This window comes from Xenopus laevis, chromosome 3L (genome assembly GCF_017654675.1).
Source record: "Xenopus laevis strain J_2021 chromosome 3L, Xenopus_laevis_v10.1, whole genome shotgun sequence".
NCBI classification, from domain to species: domain Eukaryota; kingdom Metazoa; phylum Chordata; class Amphibia; order Anura; family Pipidae; genus Xenopus; species Xenopus laevis.
Genome location: NC_054375.1, coordinates 114,737,313 through 114,758,172, shown reverse-complemented (window position 1 = coordinate 114,758,172; position 20,860 = coordinate 114,737,313). Strand labels below are relative to the sequence as shown.

At 39.6% G+C, this 20,860-nt stretch overlaps 1 protein-coding gene across 6 annotated transcripts in view; it reads left to right on the top strand.

Annotated features, from left to right (window-relative positions):
- Positions 1-17,609, top strand: part of arnt2.L (aryl hydrocarbon receptor nuclear translocator 2 L homeolog) — a 45,500-nt gene extending 27,891 nt beyond the window's left edge. For all 6 annotated transcript variants that reach the window (XM_018250579.2, NM_001171939.1, XM_041584828.1 and 3 more), the window contains 11 exon segments: positions 6,791-6,867; positions 7,496-7,630; positions 7,888-7,962; positions 8,885-9,036; positions 9,719-9,791; positions 9,886-10,012; positions 11,789-11,885; positions 11,959-12,094; positions 12,219-12,384; positions 13,917-14,053; positions 16,701-17,609. In XM_018250579.2, coding sequence (XP_018106068.1) covers positions 6,791-6,867; positions 7,496-7,630; positions 7,888-7,962; positions 8,885-9,036; positions 9,719-9,791; positions 9,886-10,012; positions 11,789-11,885; positions 11,959-12,094; positions 12,219-12,384; positions 13,917-14,053; positions 16,701-16,799 — 1,274 coding nt within the window. In that variant the 3' untranslated portion in view covers positions 16,800-17,609.
- Positions 17,610-20,860: the final 3,251 nt, after the last annotated feature.

The window sequence follows — 20,860 nt, the reverse complement described above, 5'->3', positions numbered from 1 at the left end:
TACATGTCTATGGCAAGGGCATGGACTAACTTTATGGGGGTAAGAATATCATCAACAGGGTTGGGCCTGGTCTTGATTGTCTCATAGATTTGTGCAGAGACAAAACAGGCCAGCATAAGGAATCCCACCCTCACATATAACATACAGAGGATGAGAGTCCTGCTTTGTGTATGGCAGTACTGAACTGAAAGAACAAGGTAAGTAAGGCATTTTACAGCCTAGAAGGAAAACATATTTAGTCTTTATTTACAATAGGCTGTAGTTCAGTATGAGCAGTGTACATGATTTTGGCAGCTTGTAATGCTCTCTCCAATCTGAGAAGTGACTCTTTTCATAAAAAATGATCTGGCGCTTGAGTACTCTTGGAAATATAAAGCATGTGCCAAGGGCTGTCAGACTGGCATCCTGACTTTTCTTAGCAATGGCAGCCATGAAGTATATGCTTTTTGGGATGGGAGCCTGTCACATGCCTCTGAGCACATTGTAACTAGAGATGTCGCGAACTGTTCGCCGGCGAACTTGTTCGCGCGAACATCGGGTGTTCGCGCTCGCCGGAAGTTCGCGAACGTCGCGCGACGTTCGCCATTTTGGGTTCGCCATTGTTGGCGCTTTTTTTTGCCCTCTCACCCCAGACCAGCAGGTACATGGCAGCCAATCAGGAAGCTCTCCCCTGGACCACTCCCCTTCCCTATAAAAACCGAAGCCCTGCAGCGTTTTTTCACTCTGCCTGTGTGTGCTGAAGAGATAGTGTAGGGAGAGAGCTGCTGCCTGTTAGTGATTTCAGGGACAGTTGAAAGTTTGCTGGCTAGTAATCGTTTTGATACTGCTCTGTTATTGTAGGGACAGAAGTCTGCAGGGGTTTGAGGGACATTTAAGCTTAGGTAGCTTTGCTGGCTAGTAATCTACCTTCTACTGCAGTGCTCTGTATGTAGCTGCAGTGGGCAGCTGTCCTGCTTCAGATCTCATCTGCTGACTGCTGCAATAACAGTAGTCCTTGTAAGGACTGCTTTTATTTATTTTTTTGTTGTTTTACTACTACTACTACTACTACTACTACTACTACTACTACTACTATAAGAGCCCAGTGCTATTAGTCTAGCAGTGTTGGGGAGTGGGACTGGTGTCCCTGAAATCACTAACAGCTCTCCCCCTACACTATCTCTTCCAAGCACACACAGGCAGATTTTTCAGATACATTTTTGCCCTTGATCCCCCTCTGGCATGCCACTGTCCAGGTCGTTGCACCCTTTAAACAACTTTAAAATCATTTTTCTGGCCAGAAATGTCTTTTCTAGATGTTAAAGTTCGCCTTCCCATTGAAGTCTATGGGGTTCGCGAACCGTTCGCGAACCGCTCGCATTTTTGCGCAAGTTCGCGAATATGTTCGCGAACTTTTTTTCCGACGTTCGCTACATCCCTAATTGTAACAAGTGATATTTATTTGCATTCTTTAATTCTACATATGGTTGTTGGAAGCAAACAGGACATTTATAAGTAAATTGTACTGTACTGAAACAGCTCATTGCTGCAGGGATTCCTTCATTAATTCCAATTCCCTATGTTTTATTATATATCCGCCACACATGTAACCACATACAGTTTATTTACAAAGTCCTATCTATTCCCACACACAAACTGTGCTATGCATATTCAGTGGCTGTGGGACCCGGCATGATGATGAAGGAAGTGATTTTGATTCCAAGCAGCTGCAGATATATATATATATATATATATATATATATATATATATATATATATATATATATATATATATATACCTAATATCTGATAAATCAAGAACCCCTATATGTTCTTCTAATCTATAATACTAGCAAGCCGAAGAACCGTTAATAACATCTGTACAGAAAGATAAAAGGTATGTACACCCACTATAAGATATATTTAAGTCCCCAAGTAGTTCCATGACCATATAAAAGCAGAAGGCCAAAGGCCGAGTGCTTTTATACAGCTCATGCAACTCCTTAGGGACTTAGAATATCTTAATATTTTACAACAGGCGGTTCATTATTAATTATGATAAAGTTCCAGTGAGTCGTGTGACAGAAATTATACCACTAAGCACAGATAGGTGATGACATCACTAAGTACTGTTTATAAGGATATAATTAACAGTATATTCATGGCTCTTGAATAGTAATCATGGTTCTCTGAATGGGAATAGCTAATGCAGCTAATAGTTAAATGCTATTATTATATTATTCATGCAGAGCTGTCAACTTGCCCGATTTTATTGGTTAACATATTTTCCAGTCTGTCCCCCGATCTCCAGTCCCTCTGATGCATTCCCCTGATTTCTGATCATCTCTGACAATTTCTAACTAATATCAGGCAAAGATTCCGGGTACACATGCGCAGAACATTTCTGTGGCTTCAGAAGAGGTATTGTACATGACATAACATCTGCTGCAGTCACATACAGTGATGTCACAGACATGGAAATTTTCCGCCTGCCTTCAAAAAGTTGACAACTCTGTTCATGTTGGGTCAACTTTTACATCCATCTTGGTGTATAGAGTTTTCAAAAACTATAACTACCTGTCATGATATTCCTCTAGCCAAGGCCTTTTCAGCACTCAGTTAGATGGCCCTGATAATCATATCGCTAATAGTGATGGGCGAATTTATTCGCCAGGCGCGAATTCGCGGGGAATTTGCGCGATTCGCGGCCAGCGAATAAATTTGCGAAACGCCCGCGAAAATTCGCGGTAAAAATTCGCCGGCGTCAAATTTTTTTTTCCAAAAACGGACGCCGGCGTCAAAAACGGGACGCCGGCGCCGTTTCGCGAATTTTTCGCCGTTTCGCGAAATTCGAGAATTTTTCAGCGAAGCGAAACGGCGCAAATTCGCCCATCACTAATCGCTAAACCTAATGGAGCCAATTCCTTGATTATTCCCTTTCTGTATTTATCCAAATCCACAGTTCTTCTGCTATCAGGCATCTCCATTGTTGGTATCATCTGTACCTGTATAGTGTTGCCTTCCAACCTGTTACTTATGTCTTTGATATTTCCTTAACATCTCTAGACCATAACATTTCAACAGCCTTGTTTATCTTAGCTTGTTGCTTTGTAAGTTCTTAAAATTCCTTTTTTGTCTTTAGCTATGGAAAATATTGATGCTTTATAAATAAAATACCACAGCAGATAGCTAAATGCACACTATGAATGACCTAAAGAAACTCTATGGTTATGTGCGTGAGCGCATTTTTGCTGCCCCTCGCTAACCTGTGTAAATTCCAGAGCTCTTGCACACACTTCTTTGTCTTGTGGGGATGGAGATTATGCTTGAAAAATCCTATATATAGAATTGTTTAGCCTGCAGCAAGCAGCCCCTTCGCTTATGTATGGCAGGTGGGAATTGAACGTCCCAGCGCATGCAAAGGATCAGCTATTCCTGATTGTTTATGTGTTCAGATTGGAAGGGGACCTCAGATGGGAGGTAATGAAGAACATGACCTCCAGACGGAGTAACTCAACTTCATAATGAAAAAATGTAAAATACAAACATTCCAGTGACATGCAAATGGTTTCATTAAGAAATGAGATGGCTTTACCCCTTTTCATAAGAAACAAGCTAATTTACCATGGGTCATGTGCAAGTCCAGTAGGCCTTTGTGCCCCACCTGAAAAGCCCTTGAACCTAGCCCTTGTGCAGCATGATCTGCATTATCTGCCTTGAACCATAAGCTAGCATTGGGTATAGGGCTTCAGTGCTTTCAATGGCTTGCCTGTCTTGCATGTCCTAAGTGACGTACAAACTAGGGGCATTCCTGAGGACACCTATGTTCAACCTCAGTGATGCTTTTTTGCTATGCTGCACAAAGAGGTGGAGGTGACAGGTTTAAAATACAAAAAACAACTGTCATTTGCCATTTGCAACTTGCCACCCCCATGTGAAAGTGAGCCTGAAAGTCTTTGGCTTGTGATGAATTTCAGCAATCTGTATGTTTTAAATCATAAGTGTAGGCAGCTGTAGACAGGTCCCTTAATTATACAGATACCTTTATTATCTCCTCTATGATCCTCTTGATGTATTTGTGAAAGATTTTTTTATATCTTTCAAACATTAGCTTATCCTCGTTACTACCAGCAGACTCTACAGATTGTGAACAGTTCTGCTGAAAAACAAATTATATGGCACATCAGAACATGGAAACTATTTCAAGAATATTTGATCATCTTACAAAATTCTTTTAAATTAGAGAGTAATGGTTCATGGCTTCCAGAAGGCTGCTTTTTTATGTACAATGGACAAGTTTAGGCTTTGGAATTTTAAGAACATATATCATTTATACAGTATATACAGTAGCTTTCCTATATCATATAACTATGATAGTTTAATACTAGTGCTTGTCGAGAATGCCCCTTCTACTCACTGAAAATCTTGGGCTGTGAAGGCATTCTGAATATATTTATTATTTGAGTGGGCTTTGAAAGGCTGAGGGTCAAGATTAGGGTCAGCTACTTTCAAATGATGGCTATATGATAGCACTAAACCAGTAACACCAACAAAATAAATGTGCGATACCCAGTTGGCAATGTAACAACGTGCACACAATTTATTGCAGGTCTGGAAACCCATAGTAACCAATTATATGTTTAAACTTCAGAAAAATCAGTGATTGGCTGCTACTGGTTTCTAGACCTGGAGTAAACGTTTTACTTGTTATAATGATTCTAATTGGTTGTCTTGGCACTAAGGCCAATTTGTGTCTTAACAACATATATGCCCTTTGACTTGATAAGTCCAATAAGAACACTGCCAAGATCAGAATGTGTTTTCTGAGAAATTGGTCATTACAAACATTTTCCTTTTGACTGGAAGGGGTTAGGACCATATATTATAGTATTTCTACTCAGTATCTAACATTTGCCAGTTATGCTTTTCATTTGTTTGCAGGAATGTATTATAATCTTGTATTATTATAAAATAATATTATAATACCAGAGTGAATAATGTACCCTTTTAATTTTAATAAGGGTCAAATAAGGCCTAGCCTTGTAAGTAACATGGGAAAAGTCTGTGATGACAAGTAATGTACAGTAAGCATACAAAGCTTTGTGGTCCTCTGTGAGCCCATCTCTCAAGTCCAGTGAGATGTTATTTGTGGCGAATAATTTACATTAGATAAAGCCTTTTATTTTCCTTCCTAAGAACAGTAAACCATTGCACATGACTCCAGGTGGGTCATAAAGCAACCTCTCAGTAACCTTTATAAAAGCCCTTTCTTACATTCTGATCATCTTTGGACTACAATAACCGCAACTATCTGGCACCCATGCAGAGGAGCGTGCGCCAGGCAGCAAGCTGTAGATTTTCCATTGCCTGGTGTTAAATCCTAGATTCCTAGCAGCTCTACTCCTGCCAAATCCTTTGCATCAAATTGGCTTTTAAACATTCTGGATCTGTTCGGCAGTAGCCTGAAGAAAGCCCCATAAAAGGGAAGTGTAACTGAAGTCAAATCTGGCAGCAACAATGCAGAAGTGCGGCCGGTTTCCATTAACCCCTTTTTAAACACACCTGCGGGTTGTTGTTTTGGAAAATCATTTGCTGCTGAGGACAGCAAGAGTCATGGACTCATTGTTCTTTAAGCAAGTTCTGAGACATTTATGTGATAAAGTTCCAAACTTTTATGGTTTCAGAAGTTCTCATTAAACCTTAATTGCATCATTAGACATTAATTGACCCCACTGCAAAATTTCTTATGGGCCCCAAACAAAAATTAAAGAGAAGACAAACTTCCCCCACCAGGCCCCATGTAATCTTGGATTCCCAAAGCAGCCCTTGAAGGCCTAATGTATTACTGCACCTACTGTTAAACCCATTAATATTTGATATCACATTTGAACATGTGTTTTCCCCATCTCCAAAGCACAAAGGCTTTAATATATCTCCCGACAATCTCGGTATAAGTATAGGCTGATTGGCAGCAAACAGTTTTATGTAATAGGCTTTATATGTCTTAATATTTTTTAAAAAGCAAGTCCCAAACAGCTCTCTTAAAGATAAGCCTATCCTGCCACATTCAACTCTGCCTTGGGACACGATCTGAAACCATCTCCATGCAAGATCAGCCGCATTTTTCCAAAATTCATAACAGGAAGTTGGATGACTTCAAACAGCGCTGAACTGCATGTGATAAAAATACCTTTAATGAGACACAAATGTGCTCCATCGCCTCTGAATCGCTACCAGTAAACAACATTCTTGTGCCTTGTGTCTGCAGAGCTGGGGGGAACCAGGGACATCAGCTACTCACATATCCACGACAGAGGTTGCATTAACCCACTAAGTGAGAAGCAAATGCTTTCCGTATGATATAACAGATCTGGGACTGAGTCAGCTTTATTGCCAATAAGATGCAAGCTTTAAAGTTATAGTTTCAGCCATGATTAGATCTTATGGGCTTTACAGAATGAAGTAACCCTATAGGTGTCACTGAGCAAGCATACATCAATACAGTGGTTTAAGAGTTAATTCTACCAGCATTGCTGGCCAGCTGTTTTTAAGGGTATGTTATCCACTCTGTTTTCACATCAGAGGGATAATAGGAGGCTTAAAATAGTTTTGCAAATGTGTGCGCTAAAGGAATGTTGCTAAAGAAATGTTTTTTTTTGTGTGCGAAGAACGTATATTTTTTTAATTTTATATTTAGGCACTAATATGGTAGCAATTAACGTTATCTCCCACATCAGCTGATACAAGCACGGCATAGTAATACAATATATGTCCAATAAGAAATAATGGAAAGTCTAATAATATGTTGCAGGAATGACGATCCCCGAAGAAGACGCTGATGTGGGCCAAGGGAGCAAATACTGTTTGGTGGCAATTGGGAGACTACAGGTTTGAATACAAATATGATTAATAAAGCTAATGAAATATGACAGGAAACACATCTAACTCATCATGAAAGTGTTTTTAGAAAAGGAATGGTCACATAGCAACATGCTCATTGTTCTGTTGGTCCCATCTTCTCTGTGTTCTGTACAATGTGTTCCTCAGACAGAATGTTCTCCATGAAGACAAAAACCTGTTATGTTTCCGAGAATCCTTGCAAGTGATACTTGTGCTTAGATCTTTCCCAATGAAATGTTAATTTATTTCCAATTATCTCTTTTAACAAAGCTTTTTGCAGAGTTGGCTATGGGTGAGTGATGGACATTATGTATAGTCATTTGTAAATATAAGTCCAAAGGAAAAACAGTGAGGGTTTGACAGCAGAAAGCCTACCATTAATGTTGCCGCTAGGTCTTTAGACTTGTAAGTCTAGAAGCAACATTAATGGTAGGCTTTTTGACATTAAACCCTCACTGTTTTTCTTTTGGGCTTATATTTACAAATTACTATACATAGTGACCATCACTCATGGCCATGGCCAACTCTGCAGAATGTATTGGCTCTAAAGCATTGTTAAGTGATAACTGGAAGTCTCTATAAATATAAGGCTCCGGTATAATATTTTGTCTTGCAGGTGACAAGTTCTCCAGGTTGCCTAGATATGAATGGAATGTCTCTTCCCACTGAATTCCTATCACGTCACAATACTGAAGGAGTCATCACGTTTGTTGACCCCCGGTGCATCAGCATCATTGGTTATCAACCACAGGTCAGTGTCGTGGCTTCAAAGTCTGTCCAGAGAATCCCCAAATAATTTATTTTCTGGATATATAGAATTCTGGATATGTAGAATGGGAGAAGACTAATAGATTATGTGTTATTTTGTTGGAGGTATTAAAAGCATGCCAGGTAAGCCTTGCAAAGCATGGAAGGTGAATAATTCATCTGGATGCAATTTCCTAATGCTGAAGAATTAGTATAGAATCATACTACATGACAATGGACATTTTTTTTAAAATCTTGTAGGACCTTCTTGGAAAAGATATAATTGAATTCTGTCATCCAGAAGACCAGAGTCATCTCCGTGAAAGTTTTCAACAGGTACTATTTCTCCTGCAAGAAAAAAATTTTCCTTTGTGATATGAAAGGTTGTGATCTAATAAATAATTTGTAGGCACATTCCTACAGCCAGTTCAAAGCGTTATACTTTGTCTTTTCCTCTCAGAGATTCCCCATTAAAGGAGACATATTATGTAAAAAAAACAAGCAGTGTATCCGTGCTGATTTGTTGAAAATTCCTGCAAAAACATTACTAGTCCCACACATCTGTTCCACTTCCTGCTGCCTGCTTACCCAGGCTGTGCAGGGGAACTGGCGGCACACTTTGCTGGAGGATAGGAACCAGTAAGCAGCTAGACTGACCCGATAGGGCTGTTATTGGTAATCCCCCTCCTGCTGTGCTTCTAGCAGGGACTGTTAGGACACTCCCATCCTCAATTTGAAACATGGACAGGGACAGTAGCAGATCTATAAGGAGCTCCATTTTTAAAGATAATATTAACTTTTAGCCCAAAGTGAAAACAAAGTGAAAAGAGCACATATTATTCAATATTAATTACAATATTAGGATTAGGGTTTTTAGTTATGATATATGTCTCCTTTAAGAACTCACCATAATGTATATTATAATCTTGAATGCATAACTTACAGTTCTCTTGAGGAAACCAGGTAACTTTCAAAACACATTCATAAATAAACTTTAAAATGACCTCCACAGCACTGGTCATTAATCTCCTTTTGACTAGACTCCATCATTTTACCACATTTCTATCCCATTACTGAAGCTTACATGCAGGCCATACATATATTAAGATAATCAGTTGTTTATTTCTATTTATCTAAATCCATTCTAGCTCTCACTTTTGATTGTATAGTCACAAAAAGTTTCAAGCTGGTACTATATAAAAAAAGATAGATGTTTTTCTAAACACTTACTAATGCTTCTGTGTTTGGTGGTTACCAGGTGGTGAAATTAAAAGGCCAGGTGTTATCAGTTATGTATCGATTCCACACCAAGACTCGGGACTGGATGCTCCTTCGTACCAGCAGTTTCACCTTCCAGAACCCATATTCAGATGAGATTGAGTATATTATTTGTACCAACAGTAATGTAAAGTAAGCACACAACAAGGGTTGTAGAAGCAGTTTCATGCATATTCAGTGTTTTAGTTATAGTAATATAGAAGCTGTGTTCTACGATGCAGGCACATTACGAGATTCATAGCAGTGAAAAGGGACACCATGAAGTGTCACATGATGACTTTTAATATAATGAGTGTGTTCATACATGGTTACATAGTAGATCCATTTGAAAAAAGACAATGTTATTCTTATTCATATACAGTATATATCATTTTTCATTCTGACTTCATTGGGCCCTAGCAATAATACAGCATCTGAATCACCAGGCCTAATTGTTGCAGAACAAAAATGTATATATTTAAAAAAAATAATTGCAAATTGTCTTAGGATACTGTTGTATAAATAATTTTAAGTAGAACTACTCCTTTAATATGGGTCCAATGTGAAAAAAGCAAATAGCAGCTGATGCTTCTTTTGGGGCCATCAGTGATAGCAAAGTGATGACATGTGAGTATGTAAATCCTGCCTGAACAAATTATTAGAAGGCTTTCTGGGCAAAGATGATTTACTCCTGTCTATATTCGTATGTGATTAATTGGTTATATAAGAGGCTATTGCACAGATGTGACACTCAGGGAGGGCTTGCTCTTTATGTCTCCAACAACACATAATCCTATGCCCTACAGTATTTCTGCAGCTGTCTCTGTGTTCCTAGGCAGGTTCAACAGCAGCAGGCTGAACTCGAAGTTCATCCAAGGGATAGTTTATCCTCCTATGACTTGTCGCAGGTGAGTATTCCAGGCATATTCCGCCCAACGTGGCATCTTGCTGTGTGCTGTTGCAGCTTATGTTCTTGTGTCCAATAATTACCTCTCTTGGCAGGTGCCTGTTCCTAACCTTGCAGCAAATGTACACGAAGGAGGAAAATCTGTTGTTGATAAGCCAGATCCAATCTTTTCGCAGGATCGGGATCCTCGTTTTGCCGAGATGTTTGCTGGAATAACTGCCTGTAAGATTTTAGTATTAATGTGGCACAGCTGCAAACAGTTATTATGTACCATCACGTTAACATTGCAGGCTCTTTGCAGGCAAAGAATCATTATTAATAACTGTCCCTGATCCCTTTATTGTCTACATGGGGTATCTGGGTTCACTGGTACCAAGTCCTTAATTAGCTTGGTCCTACTTCCAACAAATGCATTAACATTCCAAGATGGAATTACGTGTTCTCTGATAACTACAGAGTTCAGATCAGGACAGGTCAGAGAATTGAGCTGAGTTAATGAACCCCAGGGAGCCTCGGTATGTGTTTTCAATAATTCTTTAGGTATGTTTGTAAATGGAGCAAACGGTGGGGTCAAATGCAGATTCTTCCACTGAAAGGAATTTTATTCTAACAAATGAAAATGATTTTCTAGTCTGCCTGTCGCCACAAGGGTATAGTTATAGGGGTAAAAAGTGCCTGCATGTCATATACAGTATTAGACAGGACGTCTTCTGCGGCTCCAGTGTTGTAATCTAAGCAGGGTGGGGGTTTTTTGTTTAATTTCTGTAACTTTGGAACTTGGAGAATGTGGATTGTTGTCCTAGGCGAGTAGCAAACTAAATGCATCATTAGGGGGAGCAGGGAGGATCTGTGCCAATCTATTAACCCACATACACACCAATCAGACATCTACTTCTGTTGTTCTAACTGCAGTGGTTGATGAGTTGCTATGGACTGTGGTACTAGCATGATGGCACTTTCTGTGCTGTTTTGCTGGTTGCAGCTGTTTAGCAGAATTTCGTACAATTTGCAGTGCACTCTTGGGCAAGTGAATTTGTATTATACACCTGCATTGGGCAGGCAGATGAGATTTCTGTTTGCATGGTGTGCCGATTTTAGATCCAACTTGTACCAGCTGAACTGCATGTAAACCATGTTAGTGGTGGAGCATCCTCCAGAATGCATATATGAATGCATTTTGCAGCTGATTTATAGAATACAACACAACTCATTTGCCAGACACATCAGGTGCAAAATGTGGCACTGGCAGAGTTTATGGTGACAGCAGTATGCTTGGATTCTGGGAAAGAATATTGTATTTTAGTAAAACAAGATCATGAAAAATTGTGCCATTTTGCACTTTGCTCTTATTTGCATTAGTTAAAATGAACTGTTGTCTCTTGGCTATGTGCTTTAGGCTAATGTTAGACAGGGCAGAAATCAGCCTTCTACAACCCGCAAGCTGATTAGCCCACAACCGCTAGCCGAATCTTCTTGTCTGTTTGCGTCCGGAAGCCTTGTGTCAGCTCCAGTGCGAATTAACTCGGTGGATTTCAGTGACGGAATGCAAGACTTTGCATTTTGAGCTAAAATTCGCTGTCTGTTAGTGAATCTGTATGTGACTTTTTTGTGCACCCTACTATACTGAACGTGTGCTACTTTATTTCATATATAAATAAACCCAATAGGCTGGTTCTGCTTCCAATAAGGATTAATTACATCTTAATTAGGATCACGTACAAGGTACTGTTTTATTATTACAGAGAAAAAGGAAATCATTTTTAAATGTCTATGGGACACAGCCTTTCTGTAATTCAGTGTTTTCTGGATAAAGGATTTCTGGATAACGGATCCCATATCCATGTGTGTATATGTGTGTGTGTCCTTAGATGCCAATTCAGTGAATTTCAGCACAGTTAGTATATTATATAGTATAAGATATACACTGTATAAATACTTTATATTGTGCATGTCTATCTAGGTATTTTATTGTCTCTGTATCTCTTCTGTTTCTTTTAGCTGAGAAAAAGATGTTGTCAGCATCAGGCAGTGGGGCTCAGCAGCTTTATTCGACAGGCAGCCCCTTCCAGACCGGACACAGTGGAAAGTCATTCAGGTACTTGGATAAGACAGATATTCTGGAATACTCATCAAGTAGTATCCTTTCTGAACTCTCTGTGTCCTTACAGTTCTTCTGTGGTCCATGTGACTGGAGTGAATGAAATTCAGTCTCCTTCAGCCACCGGGCAGACTCTAAGTCAAATCTCTCGGCAGATGAATGCTGGGCAGGTTTGGACGGGAAGTCGCCCACCCTTTCAAGGGCAGGTAACGTGAGAATTAGCATGATATATGTTTGAAGTGAAAGAGACGTGATCGCTGGAGTGCATGCATTGGAAACTGATATTTCACCACTTGTCTTTTGAAAATGTAATTTTTCTACATTTCTCAGCAAATCCCTTCTCAGACTAGCAAAGCCCAATCATCCCCTTTTGGAATTGGAACAAGTCACACGTATACATCAGATCCGTCCACATACAGCCCACTGTCCAGCCCGGCAACATCTTCCCCCAGTGGCAATGCCTATTCAAGTTTAGGAGGAAGAAGTGCCGCATTTAGTAAGTCTAACATGCATGGGACACAGCAGGTACTGGATTCACCTCAGCCCAGTAAGCCACAACAACTATGGCTATCCCTTGCCCTAGAATAGAGATAATGATTATATTTTAGTCTATCATTTATTGTATGTATTATTGGGCTCACTTACTAATGCAAAGTGGTAGGCACAAAAAAGGCATGCAGATTGCAGCGGAATTCACACCCAGAGTAAAGTGATTTTGTACAAGATTAAAGTTTAATAATAATAATACACCTGCAAAGCACAATTTACTAATGAAGGCAGTGGCAGAACTAACTAGGGGCGCAATTGTACCAGGGCCCATCGGCAGTTTGCACTAGAACTAAAAAACGCTTCTGTAGTGGGGAGGCCCAGCTACCCGGTCTGCACCCAGGCCCGACACCCAGTTCCATTACTGAATGAAGGAGTAAATTAGCATCCACCTTTGCAAATAAAGTTGCAATTTTTTTCCCCCATGCACATGTGCAAAACAAGGCATTATCATGCAATTCTAGAATGCAATAATGTGTGCAATAATCAGTTTTAGGGAAAAGTCTAAGTGATGATTTGTGCATACAAGAGTGACTTGCTAAGTCAGGGGTGCCCAAAAGGTAGATCGGGATCTACCAGTAGACCTTTAGCTGGTGATCAGTAGATCTCAAGACACTGCCAACAAACAGCTTGTCTAAATTACCCTTCTGTTTCATGCTTATCAAATTAAGGTTACAAAAGAAATAGTTGTTTGTAAAATATAACAATATACATTTTCTCATAAATCTTTATTTAAGTAATATTTTCCATGGAACAGAATGCTAAGAATACCTTAATGGATGTGGATCATAATGGGACAACATCACTAAAATCAGACCCCGCAATAGTAAAGTATGGGCACTCCTGTGCTCAGTAACACCCCCATGTGCTCCCATGTGAAAAAAGACTTAAAGGTGACCTGTCACCCTAGGAAATAATTCCAAATTATTTTCTGTCAAGTTAGTTGAGCAAAATAAAATTGACTTACAATACAATTATTTTTTACATTTTGTTTCCTTAGGAATTACACAATCACTGCATGCAGGCAGTAGCCATTTTGTGGACACTGTTGTTTAGCACAAGATCTTGTTTATGCACCAGAATGGGGGACCGAATTCCCATAGACAGTGGCCTACACAATTATAGATTGTTAGGAGGGAGGGGGAATGTGGGGAGAGCAGTAACATCTAGGAAGTGCCGAATAGAAAGTGAAAGTAATTGACTGTCCCACCTCTATGCCTTAGACATAGAGGCGGGACAGGCAATATATGATTGACAACTCAGACATTTAAACACCTTTATAACGGGTATGGATGTTTTAATGAAAAAAAGAATTAGGGTTCCATGTTTAATTTGCAAACTACTTTTATTATACAGATTTTTATGTGTAGATGACAGGTCCGCTTTAACCAAGTTAGCAATAGGATATAGCATTTGTTTCTCCTTACTCTTGCCTTCTAATAATCATGTTGTGCTTCTTTTCTCTGTGTTTGAACCTCACAGCAGAGACAGGACAGAGCAGCAGCCAGTTCCAGGGCCGTGCCTCTGAAGTTTGGTCCCAGTGGCAAAGTCAGCATCATAATCAACCAAGCAGCGAACAGCATCCTCACCAGCAACCAGCACAAGCAGAGGTGTTCCAGGTATGGTCCAGAGAAAAAGAAATGGATGTAGGGACTAGGAGGGGCAAAGACGTCACTTTCTACTCAGCAGAATTTTTTTGTAGTAGAGGCCGTTTAACCAAAATATGTGTGCTGTGTGGTTTTATAAAATGTAAATAGTTCCTATATACAATGTACAGACCAGAAGCTGGCCAACAGGCACTTGCACCCTAGGCAAGGATGCCTGTCCAACCCGCTCATCGCTAACCCCCACACCTACTCCATGCAACTCAACTCACCACCTCTGTGCTCCCCCACTACAACTCCATGTTCTCTATTAGTAGGGTTGCCACCCCGGACGGTATTTTCCCGGCTTAGCCAGTAAAACACCTGCCAAGGCCGGGGCCGGCATACCCTCAACAAAAGCCCTTGGCCCTCCGCTCCAAACGTACCTTTTGTTCGCCTTCTGGCCATCGTGCGACGTCACTCTGTCCCTTTTTGCATCACGGCCCGCCCCTTTGTTCCCGCCCCGACATGGCATGTGCCTTTTCTGCCTACCCCTAGTTCTGGCCTTTGTACAGACCAAGGCCCGGATTTGTGGTGAGGCCTGGATAAGTGGGGGGGGGGGTAAGCGAGCGGGCACCAAGACTGCGAGGCCTTGGGGAGCCTGCCCAATAATTCCGGTGCTGTACAGACCAGTAGTTGCTCCTGGAATACCTGACAGAGCATAACTATGCATAACTATGCACCAGAATGCAATGGAAATAAGAGTTTTGCACACACATATTATTCAGTTTAGGGCTTATCACATTTACTAGGTGCCAAACAGTCTGACTACAACCCCCTCCAAAACTGCTTAATTGCACTGCTTGGCAGCTGATAAATGGGTTAAGCTTCCAACTGGATATTCTGTATGCGTGGCTCCTAATTTTTACACTGCAGTTTAAAAGAAAATTTTCCATGGATTTATCAGAAACAACAGTTTCAAGTTAAAACGAATAATGTAGTAAATAGCGGTATATTTCAACTTGGCAGGGGCTGGTATTTTTGTGATACTGGGATTATCCAGTTTTGAAAAAAAAAAAAAATTTCCCTGAGCAAATCCAGGCCTTGTAATATAAAGAAGCACACCAGAGACATAGATATTTTGATTGTGTAATAGCAACATAGTTGAGTAGTGAGAGTAGTTCATATATACAGTATATAAAAACAGTGTAGAAAATGTATGGAACATACCACATCACATCAAATTGCAACATTGCGCATGGCATCTTGTTTATTATGGCATACACAATGCATTACATTTTCATGTCCCTATGTCATAGGGGGAATGTGGGAGAACACACATACTTGAGGTCAAGCTATTCCTAAAAACCACATCATCTATATGTACTTCTTTGCTCTATTTGTTTAACACATGTTTTTGGGGGCTCACAAGGGTATACATTGCTCTTTTTTATCATTGTAATACATGACAACAATGAGATGTCTTTACCAAGACATTTATTTTAAATGGGCTTCCCTGAGCAAAGATAGTCCCCAGTCATATTCAGCTTAGAGCATGTTACAGGGGTTGTTCATCTTTGAGATAACTTTTAGCATGATGTAGAGAGTGATATTCTGCAAATTTGCTATTGTTTTTCATTTTTTATTCATTGTAGTTTTTGAGTTATGTAGCTTTTTAATTTAACAGCTCTCCAGTTTGTAATTTCAGCAATCTGGTTGCTAGAGTCTAAATTACCCTAGCAACCGTGCATTGATCTGAATAAGAGACTGTAATGTGTATGGGAGAGGCCTGAATAGAAAGATGCGTAATAAAAAGTAGAACTAACAATACGTTTGTAGCCTTACAGAGTGCGAGTGACCCCCATTTGAAAGGTGGAATAGTCAGAAGAAGAGGGCAAATAATTCAAAAACTATAAAAAGGAAAAAATGAAGGCCAATTAAAAAGTTGCTTAGAATCAACCATTTTAAACAAATCAACCATGCACTGATTTGAATAAGAGACTGCAATAGCAATAACAATAAATTTGTAGCCTTACAGAGCATTTATCTTTAGATGGGGTCAGTGACCCCCCCCCCATTTGAAAGCTGGAAAGAGTCAGAAGAAGACTGCAAATAATACAAAAAAACTATAAAAATGAAGATCATTAATACGTGATGATAACTGCTGCTGTTCCTCAAAGAGCCAGTCAAAAATGCCAAAACACTGTATTCCAGCTTGTCCTTTTTTTTAAAAAAACTTTTTTTTACTTTTCTGTGCAGGAAATATAAAGATTTATAAAGCAAAAATGTTTGCAAATACCTGTAACACCGAATAACATCTTGGAAGGGATGTTACTAATGGGTAAGACTATGTTGTTGATACTATCTGCCTCCCCAAAAGTGACACCATAATCAGTTTTAGGGAGAAGTTTAGGTTAAGTGTCTGCGAACTGGACATCGACCAAGAATGGTCCTAATAAGAAAAGGTAGGAGGTGCTCTGTGTCTGAAAAATGCTGCAGTGTTGCAGAATGTAGGCAGTGTCGCATGGTGCACAAAGAGGTGCCTCCCAGGCACAACAAATATGATTGGTTCAAGGTACAAACGACAATGCTTTGAGGACAATTTGTGTACTTGGACAGTTATTGCAAATGGGTCCTATTTAGTGTAATGTAATTAACTGCCTCTCTTCCCTCTGCTGTGCAGGACATGCTCCCAATGTCTGGTGATCCCACCCAAGGAACTGGCAATTATAACATTGAAGACTTCGCTGACCTTGGGATGTTCCCCCCTTTTTCTGAGTAAAGTCTTCAGATGAGCCACATTCTTTCTGTCATTTTCCTTCCTGCAGCTTTGTAATGGTACAACAGTGCGGAGAGAACAGTACAAAGAGCTGGGTCCTGCACTCAGTACGCTTCAGTGGGGAATTATATGCACTATTTATCTGTGCTCTTCACCTGTCCAACGAAAGGCTTTTGAGAGCTCCACAAAAGATTTCAGCACCAAAGTTACACAAGTCTTAATTCTTAATTCATGGACACTTTCGTATCTGGTTGTACTACAACTGTACCAGCAGGGGGTTGAATTAATGAGCTAGCAGCTAATATATAGATGTATCATTGCTATACAAATCATCAGGATGCTTGACCAATGACTGTTTCATATAACAAAAAGTCTCAATAAAGTTAATATTCAGCAGAGACTTGAGGTTTCTTAAATTCCCACACATACTGGTTCTCACTCACAGTACGAGATGGCCTTATTGAATCTGACAGTCTTCGTCCCAGGTTCATTAAACTGAACTATTGATCCAAATCAAGTCACATGATGATGATGATGATTATGATGAAGCTGTCTCTAACAGAAAAGTGAGGGTGTACGTAGAGTTTAGGAGAGGAGAACCCCTATCTGCAGTGGAATTGAAAGCCTTTACATAGCTTTGAGGTGACCATTCTTGGTTGCTCTTTGTTAGACCATTACATTGGAGTGACACGTACTGTAAAAACTGTGTATTTTGTACTACTGAATGTTCTGTATTAATCCATGCAGTATGTATAATATAACTGTGCTACATTCTGCTAATGACATTTCAATAAAGAGTGACTGTGGCCTCAATGTGTAAGGCTTTATTGCTATGTGCTCATGTGTGCACAATCCCAACATGCAGGCTGGCTCCTATGTCAGTGGTTGATGCCAACATTTTTGTTTTGTCCATAAGGAATACGATATTCTAAATGATCGGTACTAATGGGAGCAACAGAGGTAGCAGCTGGAATTCCTGGAAGGGGATGCAGCAATGAGTCCAGTGGCACAGACATACATAGCTACTAATGTTTGACAAGCATTTTCTACTTGAACGTTTACTATATAACTGGCTCTGTGTGGGCACATTGCCCATTATGCATAACATACTCAGCTATAATCAGTATTGCAGATTTGTTTTTTTCGTCATTCATCTTCACCCAGTATTTACAGCTTACAAAGTGAGAGCAGATGATGATTAATGCATGCTTTGGTGTTTTTCTGGCTGATCTTTGCTCCATGTAACTGCACTCAGGCCAATGCTTTGCCTGTCAATAGAGCTAAACACAGGAGATAATTAATTTCCGTCTCCTTGCATACAAAACAAAGAGAAGGGAATCATACGCTCTGTGTGTCCTTAAAGAATGGGGCCCAAACTGTTTTTCCCTTTGACTGTACCAAAAGGCCACATGTTCGTATGTCAAATGGCAGAGTAAATATATAACCTAAATAAACAGCTATTCCAAATATCAAAAATATATAAAACAATATGGAAAGATAGCCCTTTAGATTAGTTAACCCTTACAATACTTTTCCAGCCTCTCAGCTGTACACAAAAATTCTCACAGGTATAAAAGCGAATCAGCGCCTAAGACAACAGAGAAAACAGACAGCAGAACAAAAATATGGTGTAGTATGTTCAAAAGAAATTTTTTGAATGACACTGTGTGTTGGAAAACAAGAAAAAAATGGTGTTAGTTCCCCTTTAAAAAGCCTTTTTCCTTTTCCAAAGCATGCAGGTAAGTCTATTCCGAAAGCCTCCACCAACTCTGCCTACTTACAAGATAGCAATTTCCTTATTGCATGTATAGATCTCATAGCGTAATGTTGTTTTATTGTTACGGATAAAACAAAAAATAAAAAAATATTACACTCACATTAGTTTTCATGAGGATAGTCACCCATATGCAAGTCTTTTAGTAGGTTTTCCCCCGATTCTAGTCCAGAGAGAAAAGTTTTGCCGGCGTCTCTCTCTCTCTCTCGTGGTTCTCCCCCGCAGCTTGCAGTGACCTCACCTCCACCTGACGCATTTCGCTGACCAATCAGCTTCCCCTGAGGAAACCTGTTGAGTTTATTATAATACAGCAGAACCCCTATTTTACGTTTTTCAGGGGACCAAAAAATGGTGTAAAATCCAGGAAAATGCAAAATCAGGGAAATGTATTATGCCTTATATTTTGGCAGGACTATAAAAATAAAAGATGTAAAATGAGGGGAAAACTGTAAAATTGAGGTTTCACTGTATTTACCCCATTGAGGGACCTTCTGGCAGACTTTATTACACTATTTCAGTGTAGCAAGATATAAATAAAGACATAAATATATATATTTCCCTGACAAGACATTTATTATTTTCTGCTCACTTTGTAAGCTGTGAATACTGAGTAATACTGATTATAGCTGAGTATGTTATGCATAATAGGCATCGTGCCCACACAGAGCCAGTCATTTAGGGACGTGTCCTAGTAGAAAATCATTCTCACACAAACAGTTGCATATTTTAGGGGGTGTTATTACATGAGAATTAATTGACTTAACAATTAATTCAAAAGAAAGATCTTCAGCTTTTATTGGGTTTAATAAATTCTATTAGGGAACTTAAAGGGAACTTAAATCCCTGTGACAGGACATTTGACGAGGGATAACAAAAAGCCTCCCCTATTAACTTTGAGAGCTGAAATTCAATTTTTTAACCAAAATCTTCTAGTGCAGGGCTGTCCAACTGCCCACTGACCCTCTTGTGTGGCCCCCACATGAAAGTCTTCCTACTTCTGTATTTTGCAGAAAACCTCACCTTTTTATTTTGGTCGTGTTTACAAAAGGTGTATATAGTGTAGGTGCATAGTGTCCCTTTTTCATGTAACAGGTATTTAGAATGGAAACTGATAAACTCATGAGTAACACAAGACTAACATTCAATGGTGAAATCGTTAATAGCAAAAATAAAAAGGCCATTCTTGTGTAAAGTCCCCACATTGCTCGGCTATGTTTATAAACACTATATCATCAACAAGTAATATGTGTAGGCCTTGCACATAAATAGAATAAATAAATACATTTGTTACAGAGTTCATCTTTGCAAAGGCCAAAACTACAGAGGATATTTCTTGCGTGTCATGGAAGGTTTGGTTCAAGGAAAACAGTCATCATAAGGCCAGAACACGAGGATGGGATTCTTACTGGAGCTTAGCATGGAGCTGACCAGTAGCTACAATGCTTCAAAGCAGCTGTGTAAATATAGGAGTTAGTCATTCCATGGATACAAGCACAGCGAATGCCTGTAAGCTTAGTCCTCATTCCTACCCACAGTCAGGATTGTTTTTCTGCTTCTTGAACTCTCTGAAAGAGCATTTGGAACATCCACGGATGCAAAAACATAGCTTGTTTTCCTTTGGCCATTTTTATGGGCTTTTTTTATAACTCCCTCAGTGGAGAAGGTCATGTCAACATGATGGAAATCATTTATAAAACCCCAGGAAGATAAAAGAAAAAAAGCAAACAAGATAAAATATGATTTTATCACCTAAAATGACATCTCACTCAGCCCCTACACAAGCACTGCTGACATTCATATTTATTACAATGCTCACTGTTCCTCCTGGTGGGGTGACTATGGTGCTTATTTTATGCACTCCAAAGCCTGGCTTCCATTGGCTTTAAAGGAAATAGACAATTTCCTTTAAAAGAACAGTATTTTAGGTCAGGGTTGTTCTTGTTGAGTAATACAAGTTTATCCCCAGGGATATGAGATGTTCAGTTCAAAAGTTATTGCTCAGTAAACCAAATAATCATTCTGTTTTAATGACAATATGCTTGTGTGAAGGGCAATGGTTCACAAGAAGCCATGGAGAGCTAGCAGTATTGTATTGAATGTATTCTATAGCACAGGGATCCCCAACCTTTAGAACCTGTGAGCAACATTCAGAAGTAAAAGGAGTTGGGGAGCAACACAAGCATGAAAAATGTTCCTGGGGACCCAAATAAGGGCTGTGATTGGCCATTTAGTAACCCCTATGTGGATTGTCAGCCTATATTGAGGCTCTGTTTGGCAGTGCACCTGGTTT